Source organism: Bactrocera oleae, chromosome 5 (assembly GCF_042242935.1).
Source record: "Bactrocera oleae isolate idBacOlea1 chromosome 5, idBacOlea1, whole genome shotgun sequence".
NCBI classification, from domain to species: domain Eukaryota; kingdom Metazoa; phylum Arthropoda; class Insecta; order Diptera; family Tephritidae; genus Bactrocera; species Bactrocera oleae.
In genome coordinates, this window is record NC_091539.1 from 6,495,209 (window position 1) to 6,516,737 (window position 21,529).

General features: G+C 29.2%; 1 protein-coding gene across 3 annotated transcripts in view; it reads left to right on the forward strand.

Annotated features, from left to right (window-relative positions):
- mnb (minibrain) overlaps positions 1–21,529 on the forward strand; it is a 74,530-nt gene that overhangs the window by 32,575 nt on the left and 20,426 nt on the right. The window contains exons 1-6 of one of the 3 annotated variants that reach the window (XM_014231114.3): positions 2,460–3,149; positions 12,646–12,773; positions 13,091–13,225; positions 20,095–20,266; positions 20,342–20,509; positions 20,586–20,872. In XM_014231114.3, the coding sequence (XP_014086589.2) occupies positions 2,561–3,149; positions 12,646–12,773; positions 13,091–13,225; positions 20,095–20,266; positions 20,342–20,509; positions 20,586–20,872 (1,479 nt within the window). In that variant the 5' untranslated portion in view covers positions 2,460–2,560. Of the gene's footprint in view, positions 1–2,459; positions 3,150–7,115; positions 7,607–12,645; positions 12,774–13,090; positions 13,226–20,094; positions 20,267–20,341; positions 20,510–20,585; positions 20,873–21,529 lie in introns of those variants that run through there. The other 2 variants (XM_014231115.3, XM_014231116.3) reach the window with 2 other exon arrangements.

The window sequence follows — 21,529 nt, forward strand, 5'->3', positions numbered from 1 at the left end:
AAATGTAAATATGTATATAGTCAAAATGCAATATTGATACCATTTCGATTTATGTTTTCAACAGCTATTCGCTAGCTGTCTTTGTAAAAAAGTTATGATGCAGCCAAGCCGCTAACGTCCTGTTAGTATTTTCTAATTGTTAATCTATGTGTAAATGTGTGTGTATTTGTCAAAAATACTCGCGATGATCGCTGGTAACAGAAATATTAGGCCGTCAGTGGTGGTTACCGCAAAACCAAAAATATTCGCGCCTATTCAATTCGAGGTACATACATACATATGTGTGCAAACGCCATTGAATGATCGATTATATATTTATGTATGTACATAGAAACAGCAATAATTAAAAACTTAGATCTGGGAAAAAAATTACATAATTGCAAAAAAGCAGAAACCAGTAATAATAAAATAAAATCCTTAAAAAAATTCAGAAATATACCGATATGTTTTTATTAAAATTTTTTTTTTTTTTAATATTTCCTACGCTAAACATTTTGAAACAATCAGTTTACATGTACATACATTTTTAAGATTTTTTGTTTTTAATATTTAAAAAAAAAAATTTTAATTTTTTTTCAAATATTTTTAATATTGTTTTTTTTTTTAATTTTTTTTCAAATATTTTTAATATTTGTTTTTTTTTTTTAATTTATTTAAATATCTTTATTTTAATTTTTATTTTTAATTTTTTCAAATATTATTTTCTAAATATTTTTTCTTTTTGAAAATATTTTTTATACAAATATTTTTTCCATATTTTCTACGTCAAACATGTTTAAACATCGCGAAACCGACCTTTTTACAGACTGCTCTATTTCACTTTCGAAATTGTCAATAAAAACTGCCGCCCGTTGTCAAGCACTGTTATGCCGCATTTTTTACGATTTGCACAAACATTCTGAATGAATGTCGCTAGTTAAACTCAGTGTGTGTATAGATGGCTTTTTGTTCGCATTTTATTGCTTGTGCTCATAATTATGCATTCTTCTCTGTTTATATTTTTTTTTTTTTTGTTTGCTTTGAATCAGCTGGTGTTAAGGCATTTTAAATAATAAAAAAAAGCAATTTGTTGGTTTCTATTCTTTTACTAGAATTCTGCGCTTAACCCAAATGAGATAAACTTTGACATATCTATGCAGTTTATTTATTTGGTTGGTGGACTGAAAATATTTATACTAACAATTTAGTTTCTGAATCCCTACTCAAATATCTCAAACTTTAATAAGCTTGAAGGCAAGTGCAGCAGAAAAGCTTTTTTGGTAGAGCTTTTATGTTAGCTTCAAACTTTTATTATTTTTGTTCGAAGTATAACTCAAAAACTTTCGCTAATTAACCCTGAATAAATTATAAAATTTTTTTAGAGTATTTTTTTTTTTTTGTAACAACTAATATTTATTCACATGGAAATTAATATTCATCAAACCAAAAAAAAAAGATTAGTTTGTACAATTTTTGACTATATTTTGATGAAAACATGACCAAATACGACCACACAACTTAATTCTTTGTTCAGAGATAATTTTGTACTTAGGCCATAGTATATAGCCATTTGAATTTTTTCCAAATAACGGTAGCGCCATCTATCGAATAAAATATTGCAACTGCTGTAAGTTTTATATACTATAGTATAAATGAAAATATTTCTACAGCATGCTGGTGCTTTTTTTTTTAAAATAATAAAAAATAAAAAAAAAAAATAAAAATAAAAAAAATTAATATATAATATTAAAAATAAATAAAAAATATATAAAATAATAAAAAAGTAAAACAAAAATTTTTCTCAAACAAATTTTAGTGTTTTGTTTAATTTTAACATCACATCGTTCTTGTTGCTAGACGCTGTATAGACAATCCACAGTCATATGTAATAATTGTCTGTATATAATGACCGTAAGCGTTGTGATGAAAACACCTTTCAATTTCAATTTTATTTCTTTTCTATTTACTTGATAGTATAAATGAGACATGCGACAGTTAATATTGATTCTTTGTTCGACTTTACATCAATGAATAAGTATATATACTTTTGTATATAGTTTATTTCCATATTACATATATGTTATGTACGCTCTTTATTCCCACTCACTTTCACTCCAATTTTTCACATATTAAAAAACATCCTATAAATCCATATGGCTTCTGAGAAGGGATCACGCAAATTTAAATTTTTCGAAGGTCACTTTATTGTAATAAAGAAATGCACTGCACACACCCACATTTTCACGTTCCGCTTATGCAAAACAGGACGCGTATTTCACAAAAGGAAAACAAAGCCGAACAAAAGATCGCGTAGAACGCAATTAAGAATATTTGCACGGTGCAACTATCTGTGCTGCCTAGCGCTATAGCAGGTATACGCGCTGGATTTGTCTGAAATATAAAAGATCATTTATGAAGGTTTGCGACCTGCAGTGTTTAAAATAAAAAAGTGACACTTGTGACATACTCTTTCCAGTCGTTTGCGGTACATACGCGTGTGCGGTTCATTTACGGTTATTAATAGTTTTTTTTTTTTTGTAAAACGTACTTACAAATAATAACACGCGCTTCTACAATATTAATGTCGGGACTACAATTTCGTTACCCCTATTTCAATAGGGGTTCGATTCGTATCTCACCAACTGATCCGGTCTTCTTTAACGCGCTCATGAATGCAAGAAATAATGCTATAAGAGTGATTATGCTTGATAATCACGAGTTGTGCGTACGCAATTTGACAACAGCTGTAGCGTTGGGCGCAGCAAACGATACCACTACTCTCATCAATGTGGCCGATAACGTTCAATCGCCAGCACCAAACATGGATAATAGCGAAGATTCAACAACAGCTGTAGCGTGCAGCGCAGATTCTACTGTAACAGCTGACCACACAGCGTTAAATACAGCTACACGACAACTAAATTCGCTAACGCTACGCAAATCGGCTTTTCAATTAACTGGTGCTAGAGATTTTGCGCCGAAAAGCTCACCTTTACCACAACGTCCTTCGCGCAGTGCTCCTATAGATATCGAACGTCGTAAATATTTGCCAGTGCCAACGGACGCTCTACCCATGCCGAATTTCGACAACCCACAGCCGCGTAAAAACGTGCGGCCTTACTTGCCGGTGCCGCCGCATGCGCTGCCGTTGCCGAGTTTTCCACCCAGACGTAATAATTAAAATCAATATTTTATGTTAAATTTAATTTAATCTTTTTGTTTCTTGAATTAATTAATTTATTTATTGTATGTCTTAAAAATGCTAATTTGACTGAAATGCTTTAATAAAAGGCTGTCGAGTGTCGCTTAAGTACTCTAGAAATTCTAAATTGTACTAATTTTATTAAAATGCATTCAGCTAATGATTGTGATTCGCAAGCAACACAGAGTTGCTAATTTTAGTGCTGAATTGGTGTGAGTGCTAAATAAAAATGGTTATTTGTGGCTGTTTAGTAGTTTATCGCTTTAAAAAAATTTAAAAAAAAAAATTAGTGAATTGATTTTTAAATACTTATGATATATAAATATTTGCAAACGCAAACGAATGTGCTCTAAAACGGTAAACTTTGACTGCCATTCGCTGTGAATATTCTTTCTTGGTTCCTAACGGGATCGCCCTGAATGAAGTGAGACTTATATGATGTGTTCAATACAAAAATGTGCAATTACCGTGTGTCTCGATAAGCGATATTTAGAAAGCATATATTTATAAAAATATATAAATTAAAATTTCAATATAACTCAGTTAATTTAATATTAAATAATTAATTAAATGAAAAAAAATAATTAGCAATGCAACAAAAGTCAAACATACATAAATTAAACGCAATTAAGTGAGTAAATTTTGAAAAATGATTTTTTATTTTATAATGCGACATACATTTAGAAAACAGCATGTTGAGGAAATGCATTTTTCATAAACTGTTTACAGAATTTTTATTTTTTAATATATTTACAATTAAAATATTTAATTTGAGAATTTCCTAAAAATGTATTAAATTTTAAATTACTTTGATTAACAATTTTGTTTATTTCACCAGAATAATTCATTAAAAAGATAATTGCATTGACATTTAAATTTTTTAATTTTGTAATATTCTAAAAAAATTATTTCAAAATTTCTAAACCCAAAATTTTATTCGCTAGTTTATAATTAAAAATTAAAAATTTTTTTTTTATAATTTAATTTAAAAATTGAAAATACAAATTTTAATACTAAGTACTATTCGAAAAAAAAAAGAAATCTATATATGTATATACATAATGTGTTCTTGAATTTTAAATTATTGTTTGCGTATTTCGTGTTTCACCATTTTAGCTATCTTTGTAAGAGCAAAGTTTATTTATCATAGAATTTCAACATAGTTAAAACTCTTTGTTTTATTTACATTTAACTACTTTTATTTATAGATCAATTAAAAATATGCAAATTCTTCTTCTTCTTCATCGCTTTACATTCCTGTCTTTGATTTTAGAAGGTATTTTCTTTTTTTGATTTGTTACTCCCATTTTTAAATTAAAAAATATTCTATATTGTTTGAAATTACAAATTAAATTTTAAATTAAAATTAAAATTTTTATTTTAAATTTAACTTCTTTTTAAATTTAAATTTTTATTTTAAACTTTCAATTTAGGAATAAAATTTTCAATTTAAAAGTCAAATTTTTAATTTAAAGTTTCGCCAAATTTTTGTCATAAAAAATTCAAAATTTAAATGCGAAAAAGAATTAAAAATTTGGAAATTTTATTTAAATGCCACTTTTTTAATTAGAAAATTCGTACACTGTATTTCGTATGAGAAACCTCAACTTAATTGCAAGCATGTGAAATAAAAAATGTAAGTGCTTTTAAACTTTGCAATTTTTAAAAAAGAAAATATGCAACACAGTTTGCATTTTGCAGCCCAATGCATTTATTTTAATACTGATCACTGATCATCTAAAAAATTTACACTATGGTATATGCTTAGGATAATCATATTAATAACACTAAAAAATTGATACTCTATGCTTAGGGTAATTATTTCAATAACACTAAAAAATTGAATTTGAATATTTTGATTTATTTCTACCCATTTCAAATGTTAAACTTATTTCCCCGATTAATTTTAATTAATTTATTTAATCATGTCCCACTGAATATTAAAGACACACATCGCCTAACAACCATACTATGACAATAAAAAGTGGAAGATAGCAACTTAACAAACTGGTTCTCTACCAAACTAAAATATATTTATCGCCAGCGCTGTCAAAGTTCCTTCAACGATTAAGTATAAAAACACATTCCATGCAAAGATCAACAACTACACACACATACACAAAATTCCAAAGAACAATCGAAAAGTTTGTGACGCGGAATATTTTGACTTTTTTAAAAATACACACTTGCAATTTCACGTTGTCGTTCGTCACACATCGCACTCAGTGCACATGCGCTGTATACAGCAGCAGCAGCAACAACAATAGCAATAAGGCATTGAAAGCATTTGAAAAAAGTCAGGGATAACAAGTGATTGCGTTAATTTATGCTCACGATCAGCATTTCTTTGTAGCAGTGTTAGCGTTAGCACTTGCTGTGATTTATGTATGGACACATATTGTTTTAACTTTTATCAATTGCTTTTTTGAAAGTATGCCTTGGCTTTTTGAAAGACTTTAAAAAATCATAGCATGTGTTTTATGTGCTATATACTATATAGCATTTTTTTCATGCAGTTAACCCTGTAAGACTCTGATTGGTTTCTGTAGATTTTGTTTTTATTATGCCTATATTGTATTAAAAATTCATATTTTATTTTTTTTGTACTTTTATACCCTAAACAAGCTGTTTTAAGTTTGCCACGATGTTTGTAACACCCAAAAGGCAACGTCGTAGGGCCTATAAAGTATATATATATAAACGATCAGCGTGACGTGCTGACACGATTTAGCCATGACCGTCTGTCCGTGCTTGAACTGGTCCCACAGTTTTTAAGATATCGATCGGAAGTTTTGCACGCGTCCTTTTTCTCCCGAGCGCCTGCTTATTTGTCGGCAGCGTCGATGTCAGACCACTATAGCAAAAAGCTGTCATATAATCTTAACGTTCAAAATCCAGTCCTCATAAAGAACACTTTTGCATTTGGTGAGATATCTACACGAAATTTGTTATGGGTTATTGTACCGGGCTCTCCGAAGAAATTGTTCCGGTCGGACTACTATAGCATATAGCTGTCATACACACTGACCGATCAAAATCTAGTTAAAGGCTATAAAATGCCTTTTAGGCTATGAAAAATGCACTTGTGCAGCCGAATTTGACCTTTTTTTCTGTTTTTTAAAAAAAAATTTTTTTTTAAAATAAATAAATAAATTTTTAATAATAAATATTTTTTATTTAATAAATATTTTTATTTTATTTGAAAAACTTCTGATTTCTCGTTTTTAATTGCATATTTTTAGATTTAATATCTTTAAATAATTTAAAAATGTTATTATATTTGTTTTTGTATTTTTATTCAAAAATTTTTTCTATTTCTTAATTTTTTTATTAATTTTATTTTTGTATTTTTTTATTCTTTTATTATTATTATTTTTATATTTTTGTGTTCCTTATTTAGACGCATCACAAAATTTGTTTTAAATTCTTTATTGATTTTTTTCAACTTTTCACTTCGCTTCACTTTAAATTTATTTTCACATCTAAAAAAAGATATACACAAACATATTCTTATTTTCTTTTAAACGAAATGCAAAAAGCGCAAATACATACATACCTACAGATATTATTCTGCTATTTTTGAAAACGAAAACAGACGGACAGAGGAATAGCGTTGAAACTTGTCGAGTCTTGTGAAAAATTGCAGTGCTCAGTGGAAATTTGTGCGGCGCGCTAGACAAAAGTGCGAAAGAATAAATATTTTGTAGCTTGTCGGGGGCTCGCTGATTTTGTTTCTTAGTGCTAAGGCAGAAGAAATTTAAAAAAATTGAGTGAAAAGTTTTTTGTTTTTTTTTTAACCTAGAAGAAATAATTTTTATTTTATTTTTAATAATACACACGTACGTACAAATGTACTTGACATAGTTTTTAGTAGAAAATAAAATAAAAAAATTAAAATTATTAAAAAATTAAGTAATTATATATAAAAAGTGAAAACGATAAACAAACAAAGCACGAAATAATTTAAAATAAATAAATAAATACTAAAACGAACCGTGGCACCTTACTCTGCACATTATATACTTTAGCTGCTTACTTAAAAAACAAATTTTTTTTTCGCACAAAAAGTAAGAAAACAAACTTTGTTGAAAAAATTTGTATAAAAACAACAAAAAAGTTACCCACCTAATTAAATCTGTCGAATCGCGCGTTTTCAATTGAAATAAGTGATTAAACAAACTCAGCCTAACTGACCGTCCTACGCCACCGCCAGCATGTCCGCCGCCGCTTTGGGTTATTGGCCAACGCTGGCCACCACCACAAGACTTAATAACGATTGGGAAATGTTGGATGGCACCAACACAGCCACCAGCAGCTCCAGCACCAACAACAATCGCCGCGTTTTTAATCATTGCGATAGCAACAACAAGAATGTAAATGTTTACAATGGTTTTGTCACAAATGGCCAGCAACTGTTGAGAAATTGTAGGTCTATTTGCAGCAATATTAACTTTATGTTTTTCTACCTCCTGCAAAATTATGCTTTTGTTAAATTTCTAACTACTAGAGATATTAAAAGTTTGAATTATTAAATTTTTCCTGTTACTTTACAATTTATTTTAAATATTTTTTTAATAGTTAGTTTATTTTTGATAAAATTTTGAATTAATAATTTTTATTTTTATTTTAACTTTATTTAATTTTTTTATTTTAATTATTTTTGTAGCTACTTAATTTTCGCAAAAATTTTAATCAATATAATTTTTTAGTGGTACTTTTTATTATAAATATTTTTTAGTTATTTTATTTGTGCTTTTGCAATATTTTTGTGTATCTAATTTTATTGTTGTAATATCTTACATTTTTTTAAATTATATTTCAGTTTGGTTATTTTGTTTTTATTAATTTTTTAATAAACTTTCATTTTCTAAACATTATTATTATTTTTTAAGTATTATTTTAAGTATTGTTTTTAATTTGAATATTTATTTTGCATATTTTTGTGACATTACAATTTGGTTATTTTGTTATAATTTTTTTTTATAATATCATTATTGTAATATTTATATTTTTGGGGATATTATTTAATTTTTTTATTTTGTATTTATTATTATTTTTAACTAATTTTTGTTTTACCTATTTGGTTTTTTTGATGCATTTTGTTTTATTTATTATTTTTTTAATATTTTCTCATAATCTTCTTTCACTTGTGATTTTAAGTTTGAAAAAGTATTTTTCGTATTGATTAAATTTGAAAATTTTTTTCCTGCAATAAAGTGAGCATATATTGTATTAAAACTAATTAAATTGGTTTTAATAACTAAATATTTTTTAAATTCAAATTTTTTCAAAATTTTTTATTCCATATAAAAAAAAACTTAACTATGTTTTTTAATATCTTTTATTTCATATAGCGTACTTTTTTATAATTAGAGTCTCTTGATTTGAATTTCAATTCTTAATACCATTTTTTAACTAATTATGTCTATTTTTTTTTATTTGGGTAATTTTTTAAATTTTGTTTTTGTTCTTGGTTTTAATTTCATTTTTTTGTAATTTTTTTTATATATATTAATAAGACTACCTAAATTATATTTAATTTGACTAATTTTATAAATTATATTTATTTTTATTTATATTTTTTATTTTTATTTATTTTTTATTTTTATTAATTTTTTAATTTATATAACATTTAATTAAAATTTTGAATTATTAAATATGTGAATTATTTTTTAAATTACATAAATTATAAAAAATCAATTGGTTTTATATTGTTATTTTTTTAAATCTATAAATAATTTTATAAATTTATCTCTTAGTTTTTAATTTTTTTGATGTGTATGAAATTTAATTAAAATTTTGAGTTATTTAATAATAATAATTCAATTTGTTTTAAGATTTTAATTTTATAAATTAAATTACTCTCTAAGTTTTTAACTTTTTTGATGGGTACAAAGATTAATTAAAATTTTCAGTTATTTAATATTTTAATTAATTTTTAAATTATATAAAGAATAATTTAATTTAATAATTTTTTTTTGTTTTTTGTGTAATTTTTATTTTTAGAAAATTTTTATAATTAAAGGTTTTTGTATAATTCTTTTAATTTTTTTTTCTGTTTTTTGTTTATACGTTTTTTTTTAATTTTTCGGTGGTTCATTAAAAGAAAAATGTTTGATATTTCACTTACGACACACTTCCGAACACTTATTTAAAATAAAAATTAAAATTTTATATATTTTCGTTATTTCGAATTTTTGTAATCTCTTAATCACTAATTTCCGCTGTCACCTAATGAATTTAAATATATTTAAATTTACATGTCAATTCACAAAAATTATGTACATGTGTGGGTACATATGCACGATTCTCACAAAACCAACAAAAAAATACGCTATCGGTAACGAACTCTCTACAAATCATATAAAATGCTATGTAAATTTAACACAATTACCCACACAGTCGCCATAAGCGCAGCTGTAACGCATTATTTTGCCAAATGTGCAACGAAAAATTGCGAAATGACTATTAAAAATGCGCCAAAAGTGAGACGAAAGAAACTATAGATAAAAGCAAAATCCACTAACTGACCCGCCCACCCGGATGCACGGCGCAAGCAAACAAGCACTGAGTTGGTTAATTTGACGGTTGACAATTCGCAGCGCAGCTGAGTGGGTGGCCGTCACAGCAAAGCAAAAGCAGCCATAAATGCTCAGCTGCAAATTACGCGTGTGTATGTGTATTGTGTGTGTGTGTGCATATGAGAAAGTCATGTGTGTGCGATAACGGCATAACTAAGCGCAAAGAAATTCTTGTCTTTATATAAATATGGTATATATGTATGTATTTATGTACATACATACGAGTATATACTATATGCACACAAATGTTCGCGGCTACCTTTTTTGGCTGTGCGTTTGCTTGTTTGTGCCAAAAGTATATTCGAATTTTTGGTGAAAATTGTGTAATATTCTTACAGATTAAATAATCTAGCTCTCGTGCTTATGCATATTTATACACATTTGCACCTATAGAAAGTCATCACCATCATAATATGCGTTTATACTAGTTGATTTCAGGTTATATTTCAGAATACCGTATATACATACTTACATTATATGTATATTTTTTAATGTGTTTTAATGTTGTTGTTGTAGCGGCAGAATTCTGCTGAGTTGATAGTCCTTAGTGGATAAAATCCGAGTCCGTCCCGGTTATGTAGACCCGACTGTCGCGGGATCGGATTGAGTAAATTAATAATTGTTAATAAAAATTTAGTAAATAATTTTTAATAAATAAATTTAAAAAATTTTAATGTTTTTGTTTCTTTAAATTATATTTTATTTATTTTGTATTATATTTTAATTTCTTTTTCAATTTAGAATTTAGAAACATTCATCCTTTTAAATTGTTTTTATTATACATTTTGATATATTTATTTAACGTATGTTAGTTTTTATATAGTTTATTTCTTTTTTTCCCTCATTTTGAAGAAGTGAACACTTCTCAATTTCTGCATTCCTTTTTTTTGTTTTTATATATTATATTTATATATGTATGTATATTGTGTTTTTTTTAAATTATATATTAAGTTTTTTTGTTTTGATTATTAGTTTTTTTTTATATTTTTGTAAATATATTTGACTTTTTTAAAATATTTTTGTAGTTTTTAATTTTTTTAAAATTTTTCTTTATAATTTTTTTTTTTATTTTTTTTCTTAATTTTTTTTTTTAATTTTTGTAATATTTTATTTTTTATAAATTTTGTAATTTGTAATTTTTTTTTATAAATTTTGCAATTTGTAATTTTTTTATATTATATTTTAGCTTTTTGTTTTATTAATTTCATTGATTTTTTTTGTCATATCAGTTTGCTAATATTTAAGTAGGTCGCCCCTGGTCGTAAACTGCACACACTTCCATATGTACATATATAATCACCTTTTTATTAAGTATTTAGTTTTTTTCCGCTGTAATTTATACACAGATAAATGCACATGCACTAGTGTTTGTGTTGGCGCTCACGCGACTATTTCACTTTTTGGCAGCGCCCGGTATTTAGGTGATGCTCACAATTATCTGACGTCTCGCTATTTGCGGCGTAGGCAGCACCTGCGCCTATGCACATATGTACATATATATGTATGTCTAACGGTTTGCCACAGTTTGACAATCATCATTTCCGTGCGCTCGATGTTATTATGATTATTTTTGGCCACTTCATAAATAATTTTGCATTATTTCGGTGCAATGCACTTTTGACTTTTTGTTTTACAGCTGGAAATATTATTAGATAGGTCTATTGATTCTCTGTCTTCTGATTCTCACTTTCTACTTAGTCGTCAAAAAAATTGTTTTATAATCGAACCAAAGGCTTGGATTCTTAAAATTTTGTAATTACAAAACCTTTAATATCTCATTTAACTTGTCCTTATACCATGTTCACACTTTAATTGAAGACAAGAAGTTTACCTGTTTTATATTTTCGTAAATTTTTAACATTGATAATCAAATAATTTCCAAAAGTCTAGTGTTCTCCTTACATCCTTACACCTGTTCACACTAAAAAAATCAAAATTAAAGCTGATTAATTATAATTTTTTCCTGGAAAAAGTAATTTGGTAGTCAAATATTCGGTAACAATTTGGAGCAATCTAGGGATTTCTTTTAATTTCTACTCATTCTTACATCACGTTCACACTTTAGTTTTTAAAATAAGATTTAACGTTTTGAAGAAGTTTTAAAAGCATATTCTTAGCGAAATATTAAATAAGGAAAGTCGCCATTCTTAGAATGTATACTTTATCCAGGTGTCAAAACAACTTTAGTCTCAAATTATCTACTACATAGTACATAAAATTATTTTAAATTTGAATTTTGATTTTAATTTATAAATAATTTTTTAATTGTTTTGTCTCTATTTCTTCATCGAAAAATTCTTGCCATGTATCTTCAATCCAGATGTCAAAACAAGTTTAACTTCAAACATAAAATATCTGATGCTTAAAAGTATTTTTAATTTGAATTTTGATTTTAATTTTAAAAATACTCTACTCAATTAAACTTGTCTCTATTTAAGTACGACGAAATTTAAGAATAAAAAATTTAAAAATCTTATCTCATCTCAGTCTAATTAAGTTTGATTTTTTTTTATAAGTAAGTTATGTTTAACCATAAACATGTTTTGACTGCAATGTGTACACGTTGTAAAGAAAATATCTATTATAAAATCGATTACATACCGATAAGAAATAAAAAATCTTAATCATCATAATTTTTATATGATTTAACGATTACGAATGATATCTTCTTAACGTCTAATAAGGCTTATAAAAATTTCACATAAATGCAGAAATACATTTTTTTTTGGATTTAAAAAAAATGTTTACTTCAACCATAAAGTTAAATTAGTTTATTTACTAATAATAAAATATCTGTTAAGTACTTTACCGCTTAGTATTTAAGTAAATATTTGAATTTTTCCAAAGTATAAATTAAAACTTAATTTTGGTTTTCTTTTGCAGTATCCGCAGTTTATGTATCCAGCGCGGCAGTGAGCGGCGAGTCAGGACGTCAACGTCATGCGCCGCTCTACGGACGATTTGTGGACGAAGAAGAGCTTCCTGCAACACATCGAGATGTTATGCATCATGTAAGTGAATATAATTTAAAAATCAAAACAAATTATTTATGAAAAATATATAAGAAAAGCCAAATTTCATAAATTATCTGTTTTTGCAAAAATAAATATCACCTCAGCCTATGGGTTTGCTATCAATTTAATTGCTTTAATTTTCACTTTTTTTTTTGCAATTTACTAATTGCTTATTTATTATTACTTTATGACTTTCTTTATTTTTGATTTGATAGCCACCTTTACTCTGTAGCTAACATACATGCAATACTTTTCCACATTGTTATAAATTTTATAACATACATTTCTTTGCTTTGTTTATTTCCTTTTTTTAGCGATCTAGTCCGACGTCATCGTCTGAAGTGCGTGCCATGCAGGCACGAATTCCATCACATTTTCGTGATCCAGCTACGGCGCCGTTGCGAAAATTAAGTGTGGATTTAATTAAGACCTACAAGCATATAAATGAGGTAAGTACGAACATATTTTTTATTTGAATTAATAACCGAAGCGATGGCGAGTTATAAAGTTACACAGTTTCTTAACAGTTATACAGTTCGTATCTAGGATCAGATATGTTCTGCCTTGGCAGCGCACTTAAGCATTCGTATATATAATGCCATTAATTAATTGTATATAAGATAGCCATTCTATGTTTTCGATATTTGTAATTGTTTAAAATTCTGAGTTTTGAGCGGTATTTTTTAGATAGCTTTATTTTTACACTATAAATAAATGAAATTAAAGCTTTTTTGTATTTATATTTTGAGTATCGGCATCCTTAAACAACCGTTATTTTATTTTTGCTTTTTACTACTGAAACTCATGTTCCAAAACATTTTTTGTTTTCGATGTTGCATCGATGATTCGCAATCCTTAAACAGCCGTTGTTATAATATTTTTGCTTTTGCTACTGAAACTCATATTTTAAAATATGTTTGTACATTTTATGTTTGCAATGTTTTTCATATAGGCGCAAATATCATAACTCGTAAGTCATCATTCACAATTCTTTAATCGAATTATATGCTTTTTGACTGTTTTCAGTATTCTATGTTTTCTATGTTTTTTCCTGACATTAATCTGTTAAGGTATTGTACAATATTAAGCTATTACATCTCTTTCATTCTATTTTTTTACTTTTTACCGTTATACAAAGTCATCACTAGCAATAGCAATAACACATTTTGGAATAGCAACTTGTCCATATAACCAACAGTTTTTTTTCTTGTTGCTCCTTTTTTATTTTCACATTATGTGCGGTTGCGTCTTCTTCAACTTTTATCATTGCTATAATTGTTGCTGCCGCTGACAGTTACGAGTACAACAAAAAATATTAGCAACATACATATGTACATTATACATAGTTAGTCGCTTTAGCAATGGCAACCCCTAAACCGAAACGATGCACCATTAGTAGTTGTATGTCACCGCCCTTGACCCAAGCACTCGTCAGCGATGACTTTTCATCATCAGCTGCCTTAAACAGCAATAAGAACAACAACGGTGGTGAAATTTCGCATTTGCAACATTGTTGCCACCTGCGTCAGTGCACACAAATACACATACAAAGCCTCACATTTGAACACATACGCAATCAAAGTCATTGAGTTGCCTTTTAGTTGCTGGCGTTTGGCGGAATACACAACGCGCGCGCCGAGCCTGTGAAATTCTAAACTACTGCGGTTGGCCGTAATACATACATACATACACACATATATGTACCATAAGTACATATAGATTATATATGTATATGTGCACTTTGCTCTTGCAGCTCTCTTCAGTGCTTGAATTTATTTGTACATTTTCAGCCCTTCGTCCCGCACACTCACTGTCCGCAAAGTCTCTTTCTTGGCAGTTTTTGTTACTTTCGGCGCACGTACGCTTGTATGCATGCATATGTGTGTGTTTGCGTTTGTAAAAATAGCCAACAATGATAGTTGCAAATAACAATTGACGACATCGAGTAAAATATCTGATTTGCAAATTGATTTTAAATCATTTAACATGTGCCCTGGCATTGATTTTGTAGCAGTAACAATGTGCAAGCCAATGTAAAAATGTTCCCCTATAAATATTTGCGTGTGATTCATGCCCTATTGAATATTTATAAAAACATAGAATTTTTTTTCTACTATTACTTAAAATTTGTATGCTTTGCTACTATTTATAATTCGTATGGTTTTCCAAAAAAAACATCAAAAACATAGAATATTTTGAAAGTGTGTTTAAAACCCTTACACACTAAATAAACTCTAATTTTGTTGTTTCTGCATATGTATTATAATAAAAATGCGGCATTATGATTAAAATAACTAATTTTTATATAAACAAAGAAAACATGTAACACGCAAGATAATAGTTTTTAGCAAATTTATCTTTTTAAATTTCAAAAAACATCGAAAAACATAGAATACTTTTGAAGTGCCTTTAACGCTCTTGCACGCTACATAAAGTCAATTTTATCTGTGAAGTAAAATCGATTCGATGTGGCCTCCACAACTTCTTTTGCAGGAACGTTTGCGATGAACCTAATTTTCGAGTACTTTTTCCACTAAATCAAGTCGTATGTGATGATTAGCACGTTCAATATTGACTTCTAATGCTTGAAGAGAGTCTGGTTTATTGCTTAAGACCAATGACTTCAAATAGCCCCACAAGACGTAGTCTAATGGTGTTAAATCACAACTTCTAGGAGGCCATTTAATGTCACAATTTTTTGTAATTATCGAATCCCCAAACTTTTCTCGCAATAATTCGGTTGTTGCACGTGCTGTGTGGCACGTAGCCTCGTCTTGTTGGTACCAGATGTTGTCAAGATCAACTTTTTTCAACTGCGGCCATAAAAAGTTGGTCATAATCGATCTATACCGCTCTCCATTGACAGTAATAGTGTGACCAGCTTCATTTCGAAAAAAGTATGGAACATTAATGATTCCATCAGACCAAAAACCACACCAAACTGTCAATTTTGGTGAATGGTTGTTAATTAATAATTTGTGGATTTTTTTTGCACCAGAATCGACGGTTTTGTTTATTTACCGCAGCACTCAGATGAGTGAGCCTCATCGGAGAAGATGATTTTCTTAAATTAATTGCGATTGAAAAACGATTATTTTGATAATAAAATTGAACAAATTGTAAACGTTGTTCTTGCGTATATCTTTTCACGATGAAATTGTAAACATTAAAGAATACGATGAAGAAAAAAATTACGGCTCATGACATATTAAAAACGCTAGGTTATAGGTAAAAAGAACTTTCAACATATTTCCGTACATTTTCTTCTAATCTTCATACAAGCAAATTCTTGATTTATATTTAAAAACATAGAATACATGCAATTTCAAATTCGCTGTGTTTTAAAGGATATTAAGTGTCACATTTGTTCTTTTGAACCTAAATTATCAGTTTTAATCGAATTTATAGCTTATTACAAAAACATAGAAAACATAGAATATTTTATAACTGTTAAAACATGTTTAAATACGTTTGAATTTATTTTGCTGGTTTTATTTCAATGTTAACGCCAAAAATTATTGTTTTTTAAATCGCAATTTATTTTTTTAGGGGTCGCATTTGTTCTTTTGAACCTATATTATCAGTTTTCATTGAATTTATAGCTTATTTCAAAAACATAGAAAACATAGAATATTTTATAACTGTTAATACATGTTTAAATACGATTGAATTTATTTTGCTGGTTTTATTTCAATGTTAACGCCAAAAATTATTGTTTTTTAAATCGCAATTTATTTTTTTTTTGTTTGCAAAATTTTTAAATTTTACTCAAAAATAAATATATACATATGTAAATATTTTAATCCTTATTTTCCTTTTTTTAAACAAGTCAATTCAATTTATCTTAAGTTTAATAAAAATATGAAGTACCTATATCCGTTATACTATATACAATATTTAGCAGTACATATGTAAGTATATATATGTATATTTTTTTATATTCATATGTACATATGTACATGCCCAGTAATAACATCCTGTAAGTCTTACATACCCTTTCAATTTCTTATTGTAACCGATTTACACACCGCCTCAGTGTTGGCCGAAAACAGGCTGTTTGGGTTTCCTATTTCAAACGTCAATTGATTTTGCCCGTCTTAACATGGCCTCCAACATCTGCTTCACTAGTTTCCTGCATCATTTTTTTTGTACACAAACGCTTTGGTTTTTTCTTATTATTATTGTACTCTTATTATTGTTGTGCCGCTACGGAAATTTTATACCGCCGAAGGACGACGCTTCACTATGCAGAGCACAGCAAACATCTTCAATTTCAGTGGCTGCTGCTGGCTGACACCATCACCACACCACACCACCACAGCCAACTTCACACCGCGGCGCACGACAGCCGACAATCAGCTTGGATGTCTGTCGCCATAGACCCACTACGCGGCGCATTCAGTGGTGCTGTCTGGTCGGCTGACGTGTTGCAGCGCGTCAACAGCCACTGCGCGGCTAGCGTCTACGCGTCGGCATACACCCATTTTTAAGCGTTTCATTTCTATTTCTCTATATTTTTCTACAATTTCCCTACATTGTTTCGGCTTGTTTGTATTGCGGCCGCAGCTGGCTGGCTGGCTGGCTGGCTTGCTGGTTTGCTGCCTGCCGCGCACATACTTTCATACACACACATATGCTAATGCTAGATGTTGGCTTGCCTTGCAGCTTTTTAGGCGCACACGAAACAGTTTGCCTTTGGTTCGCACGCGCTCAGCTGCAAGCCATTACGCGCGCTCTCTCTGTCGCTCAGCGCCTTGACTTGGGCTGTTGATTTTTGAATGTCTGCAAATCTCTCCAAAATGTTGCAGCATCATTCTTCTCATATCCTTCTCGTTCATTCATCATATGTATAGAGACATAGTCGACTCATGTCCTTACATTTACACGCGCAGTATACATACACTGCGCGCGCTTGCGTATCCGTGCGCTTACATACATTCTACATATGTATGTACATACAGTTAGTTCGTTTTTGTGTGTGTAAATGTTGACACTACGACAATCACACATACGAACAGGCGCGCGCATTTTCTGACCATTATCGACGTTTTGACTTTCCCTGCTAATGTTTGTGGCGTTAGCAACAACTTTTCCGCTTTGCCATTCTTCCAATTCGCTTTTTCATTCCGTTTCGACTGTGTAGGTATATTTCTTATGGCATGGTTGTATGAGAGTTCGCTTAGGTTTATCACTGTTGCTACCCCCGTGTGAAGCGCGCCCCTACCCATGCATGCAGTAACTTCTGCCATATGCTCTGCTTCCCTGACTTTGTTCGCCCCTTTTCTATGAAAATTACTTTCTGTCTAACCGCCTGCTTGGCTAGCTTTGACTGACTGCCTGTCGTTTTACCGGTTTACTGTTTACATTTCTCTTTTCCTAGTTGCCCTTTCTGTTCACCAATCTCCTTCTCTATTAGTTTTTGCACTTTGTTGCCACTACTCTTATTTCGTTGCTTGTTACACCTCCTTCCTCTGCAATTTCTTTTAATTTGTTATTTACAGACTGGTTTTTTGTTTTTTTTATCAACTGGTTTTCAACGTGAGTTTTTTTTTTTTATATTCTGTGCAACCTTTTGGTAAGGTAACTTAACTTTTGTATTACTATTTATGCTCTATAATGTTTTGCATACCATTTGGCGTGCAATTAAAACACCTTACATATAAAAATATTGAACTCACTAGCTATAGACAATTGTGTGCTGTAAATAGCCAAAACAATTGCTATTAGTTCACATATTTTGCATACATTTAGGCGCTTAAAAATGTTGTCAACTTTTCGTTTATAAACGTTTTAATTTTGCATACTTGGAGGCGCTCATTTTGCAGGGTCAGGAAGATAATTAATCACAACGCCTTCACTTTCTTTTTTTATACATTCACTTGCAGTATTGAAACATTGTGTATTCTCTTGAAGTGTTACATACCTTTAGGCGTCACTATAAAAGCGAAATCATGGTCATTTCATAGTTTAAACAAATTTGTATAGCGAGATTCATCTCATTTGCTATCATATCAACGACAACAGTTTTAAAATTAGCATTGGTTATGTAACAGATGCATACTTTTGGGCGTTAATTAGTACATAACTATTTCAAAGAAGTATATAACTAATTTTTCTTGTCCTTTGTTCATTAACCCAACTCATATATTTTTTGAAAGCCTTCTAACTTCACGAAACCTCATTAATATTTTGAAAGCTCAACTTACACTTGGGCTTATATGAGTGACGTAAGTCAAACAGTTTTTTGAAAGCTCAGTAATATTTTGCAAACACAATTTAGATTCGATTTCTATCAATTTCTTTTTCTTTAATATTGTAATGAAAGTTAAAAGCTGCAAAAAATATGAAAGCCTTTTTTTAAACTTCATAAAAGCTCGCTATGTTTTTATTTTGAGCTTTTTATATCGTTTCAAATTTGAAACTGCTTATGCGCTTAATGTGAACAAAACTACCTACAAGTTTTATATCAAAAAGCTTTCTCATAAGCAATGGATAAATAAAACCGTGCTGGAAAGCTCTAATTTTTAGGATATTAAAAGCTAAAAGCATTAGTTGTATCACACAAATTTAAGAAAGCTTTTTAGGTAGCTCTATTTTTACTAAGTATTTAAAAGCTTCTTGTAAGTGTAGTAATTAAAAAATGGAAAAACATTTTTTTCGCATAACTTAAAGCTTTTAATTAACTTTAAAACTCAAAGAAAAGAGCTTTCCTTAAGTTAAAAATTGCTTTTAGGCTAAAGAAATATGAAATCTCGCGCGAAAGCTTCGGCCACAGTGTGACAATAAGGCTTATGTCCTAATAAATGTCAAAGCTATTAAGTGAGCTTTTGGTATAAGCTTTAACTTTTTAAATATTGCATATTTTAAAAATGAATGCTTTTTTTTTATTTAATTTATTTTTTATATTTGATTTTTTTTACATAAAATTTTTTTTTATACATATAATTTTCTTATATATAATTTTTTTGTATTAAAATTTTTTGTATATGATTTTTTTTTTTACATATTTCAAACATTTGAACTAATTGATTTAAAAAGGAAGGATAAAATTTTTCCTATTAGCCTTTAAGAATAAAATTTCAAATTCAAATTTGACAATTCTGTGTTTTGTCGTAGTTTTTTTCTTCAAATTTTTAGTAGTAAATTTTAGTTTTTATTTTGCTATGGGATTTGATAATCGTCAAAATAAAGTTGTAAGTGTTCATAAGACTCGCGCAGCACTTTTCCTACATTTTTTTTTAACAACATACCAATAAAAAACATATATTTTAATAATTTTCGAATTAAAAATGCTAACATTATTTCTACATATTCGCAGGTTTACTATGCGAAAAAGAAGCGACGCGCTCAACAAACCCAAGGCGAGGATGACTCGTCGAATAAGAAGGAGCGAAAATTATATAACGACGGTTACGATGATGATAATCACGATTATATAATTAAAAATGGTGAAAAATTCTTGGATCGCTACGAAATTGATTCGCTCATTGGTGAGTCGCGCAGTTTCTTTTAATACCATATATGACGCTTACTAATTTATTTTCAAATTTTCTTCAATCGTATAGGAAAAGGCAGTTTTGGACAAGTGGTCAAAGCTTACGATCACGAAGAACAGTGTCACGTAGCGATAAAAATTATTAAAAATAAGAAACCGTTCCTAAATCAGGCACAAATCGAAGTGAAATTATTGGAAATGATGAATCGTGCAGATGCCGAGAACAAATACTATATTGGTACGTTGTTGTTGGTTACTTTAAATATTCTTTGTAATTTTTACATAACCTGAATTGTATTTGTTTTCCATTGCAGTTAAATTGAAACGGCATTTTATGTGGCGCAATCATTTATGTTTAGTGTTCGAATTGCTCTCCTACAATTTATACGATCTACTACGGAATACGAATTTCCGCGGTGTTTCATTGAATCTAACACGTAAATTTGCCCAACAGCTTTGCACTGCACTGCTCTTTTTGAGTACACCAGAACTGAATATAATCCACTGTGATCTAAAGCCCGAGAATATATTGCTTTGCAATCCAAAGCGTTCAGCAATAAAGATTGTAGACTTTGGCAGTTCATGTCAGCTGGGACAAAGAGTGAGTACCAATGCAAATAAGTGATTTGTGTGACTAACAAATGGTGAATAATTATATAAATACAAGAAATTTTTAATTGAAAACAGAAATTTTGAAGACTTTTTTGAAATGAGCGCTAACTAAATTCAGCAAATTAAAGAAGTTTACAAAAATTAAAATATTTTGAATTTTTGCACTGAATAGGGTATATTAAGTATGCCAAGAAGTTTGCATAACTCAACAGGAAACGTTGGAGACCCCATAAAATTAGACCCCAAATAAAAAAGGATCAGCAGAACGCGTTGAGTCGATTTAGCTATGACCACCTGTAACTTGTTCCACAGCTTTTGAGTTGTCGATGTGAAAACGTGCTGACATCCTTTTCTCTCGAAGGAGCTGCGCATTGGTCGGAATCGCTAATATCGGACTGCTATAGATTATAGCTGCCATACAAACTGATCGATCAAAATACAGTTTTTGTATAGAAAACTTTCGTATTTGTCGAGATATCTTCACGGAATTTGACACAAAGTATTTTGCAACACAACGGTACAATCTCGAAACATATTAATCAGATCGGTGTATTATAGCATATAACTGTCATACAAACTGATGGATCAAAATCCAGTTATTGTATGAAAATCTTTTTGTATTTTTCGAGATATCTTCACGAAAATC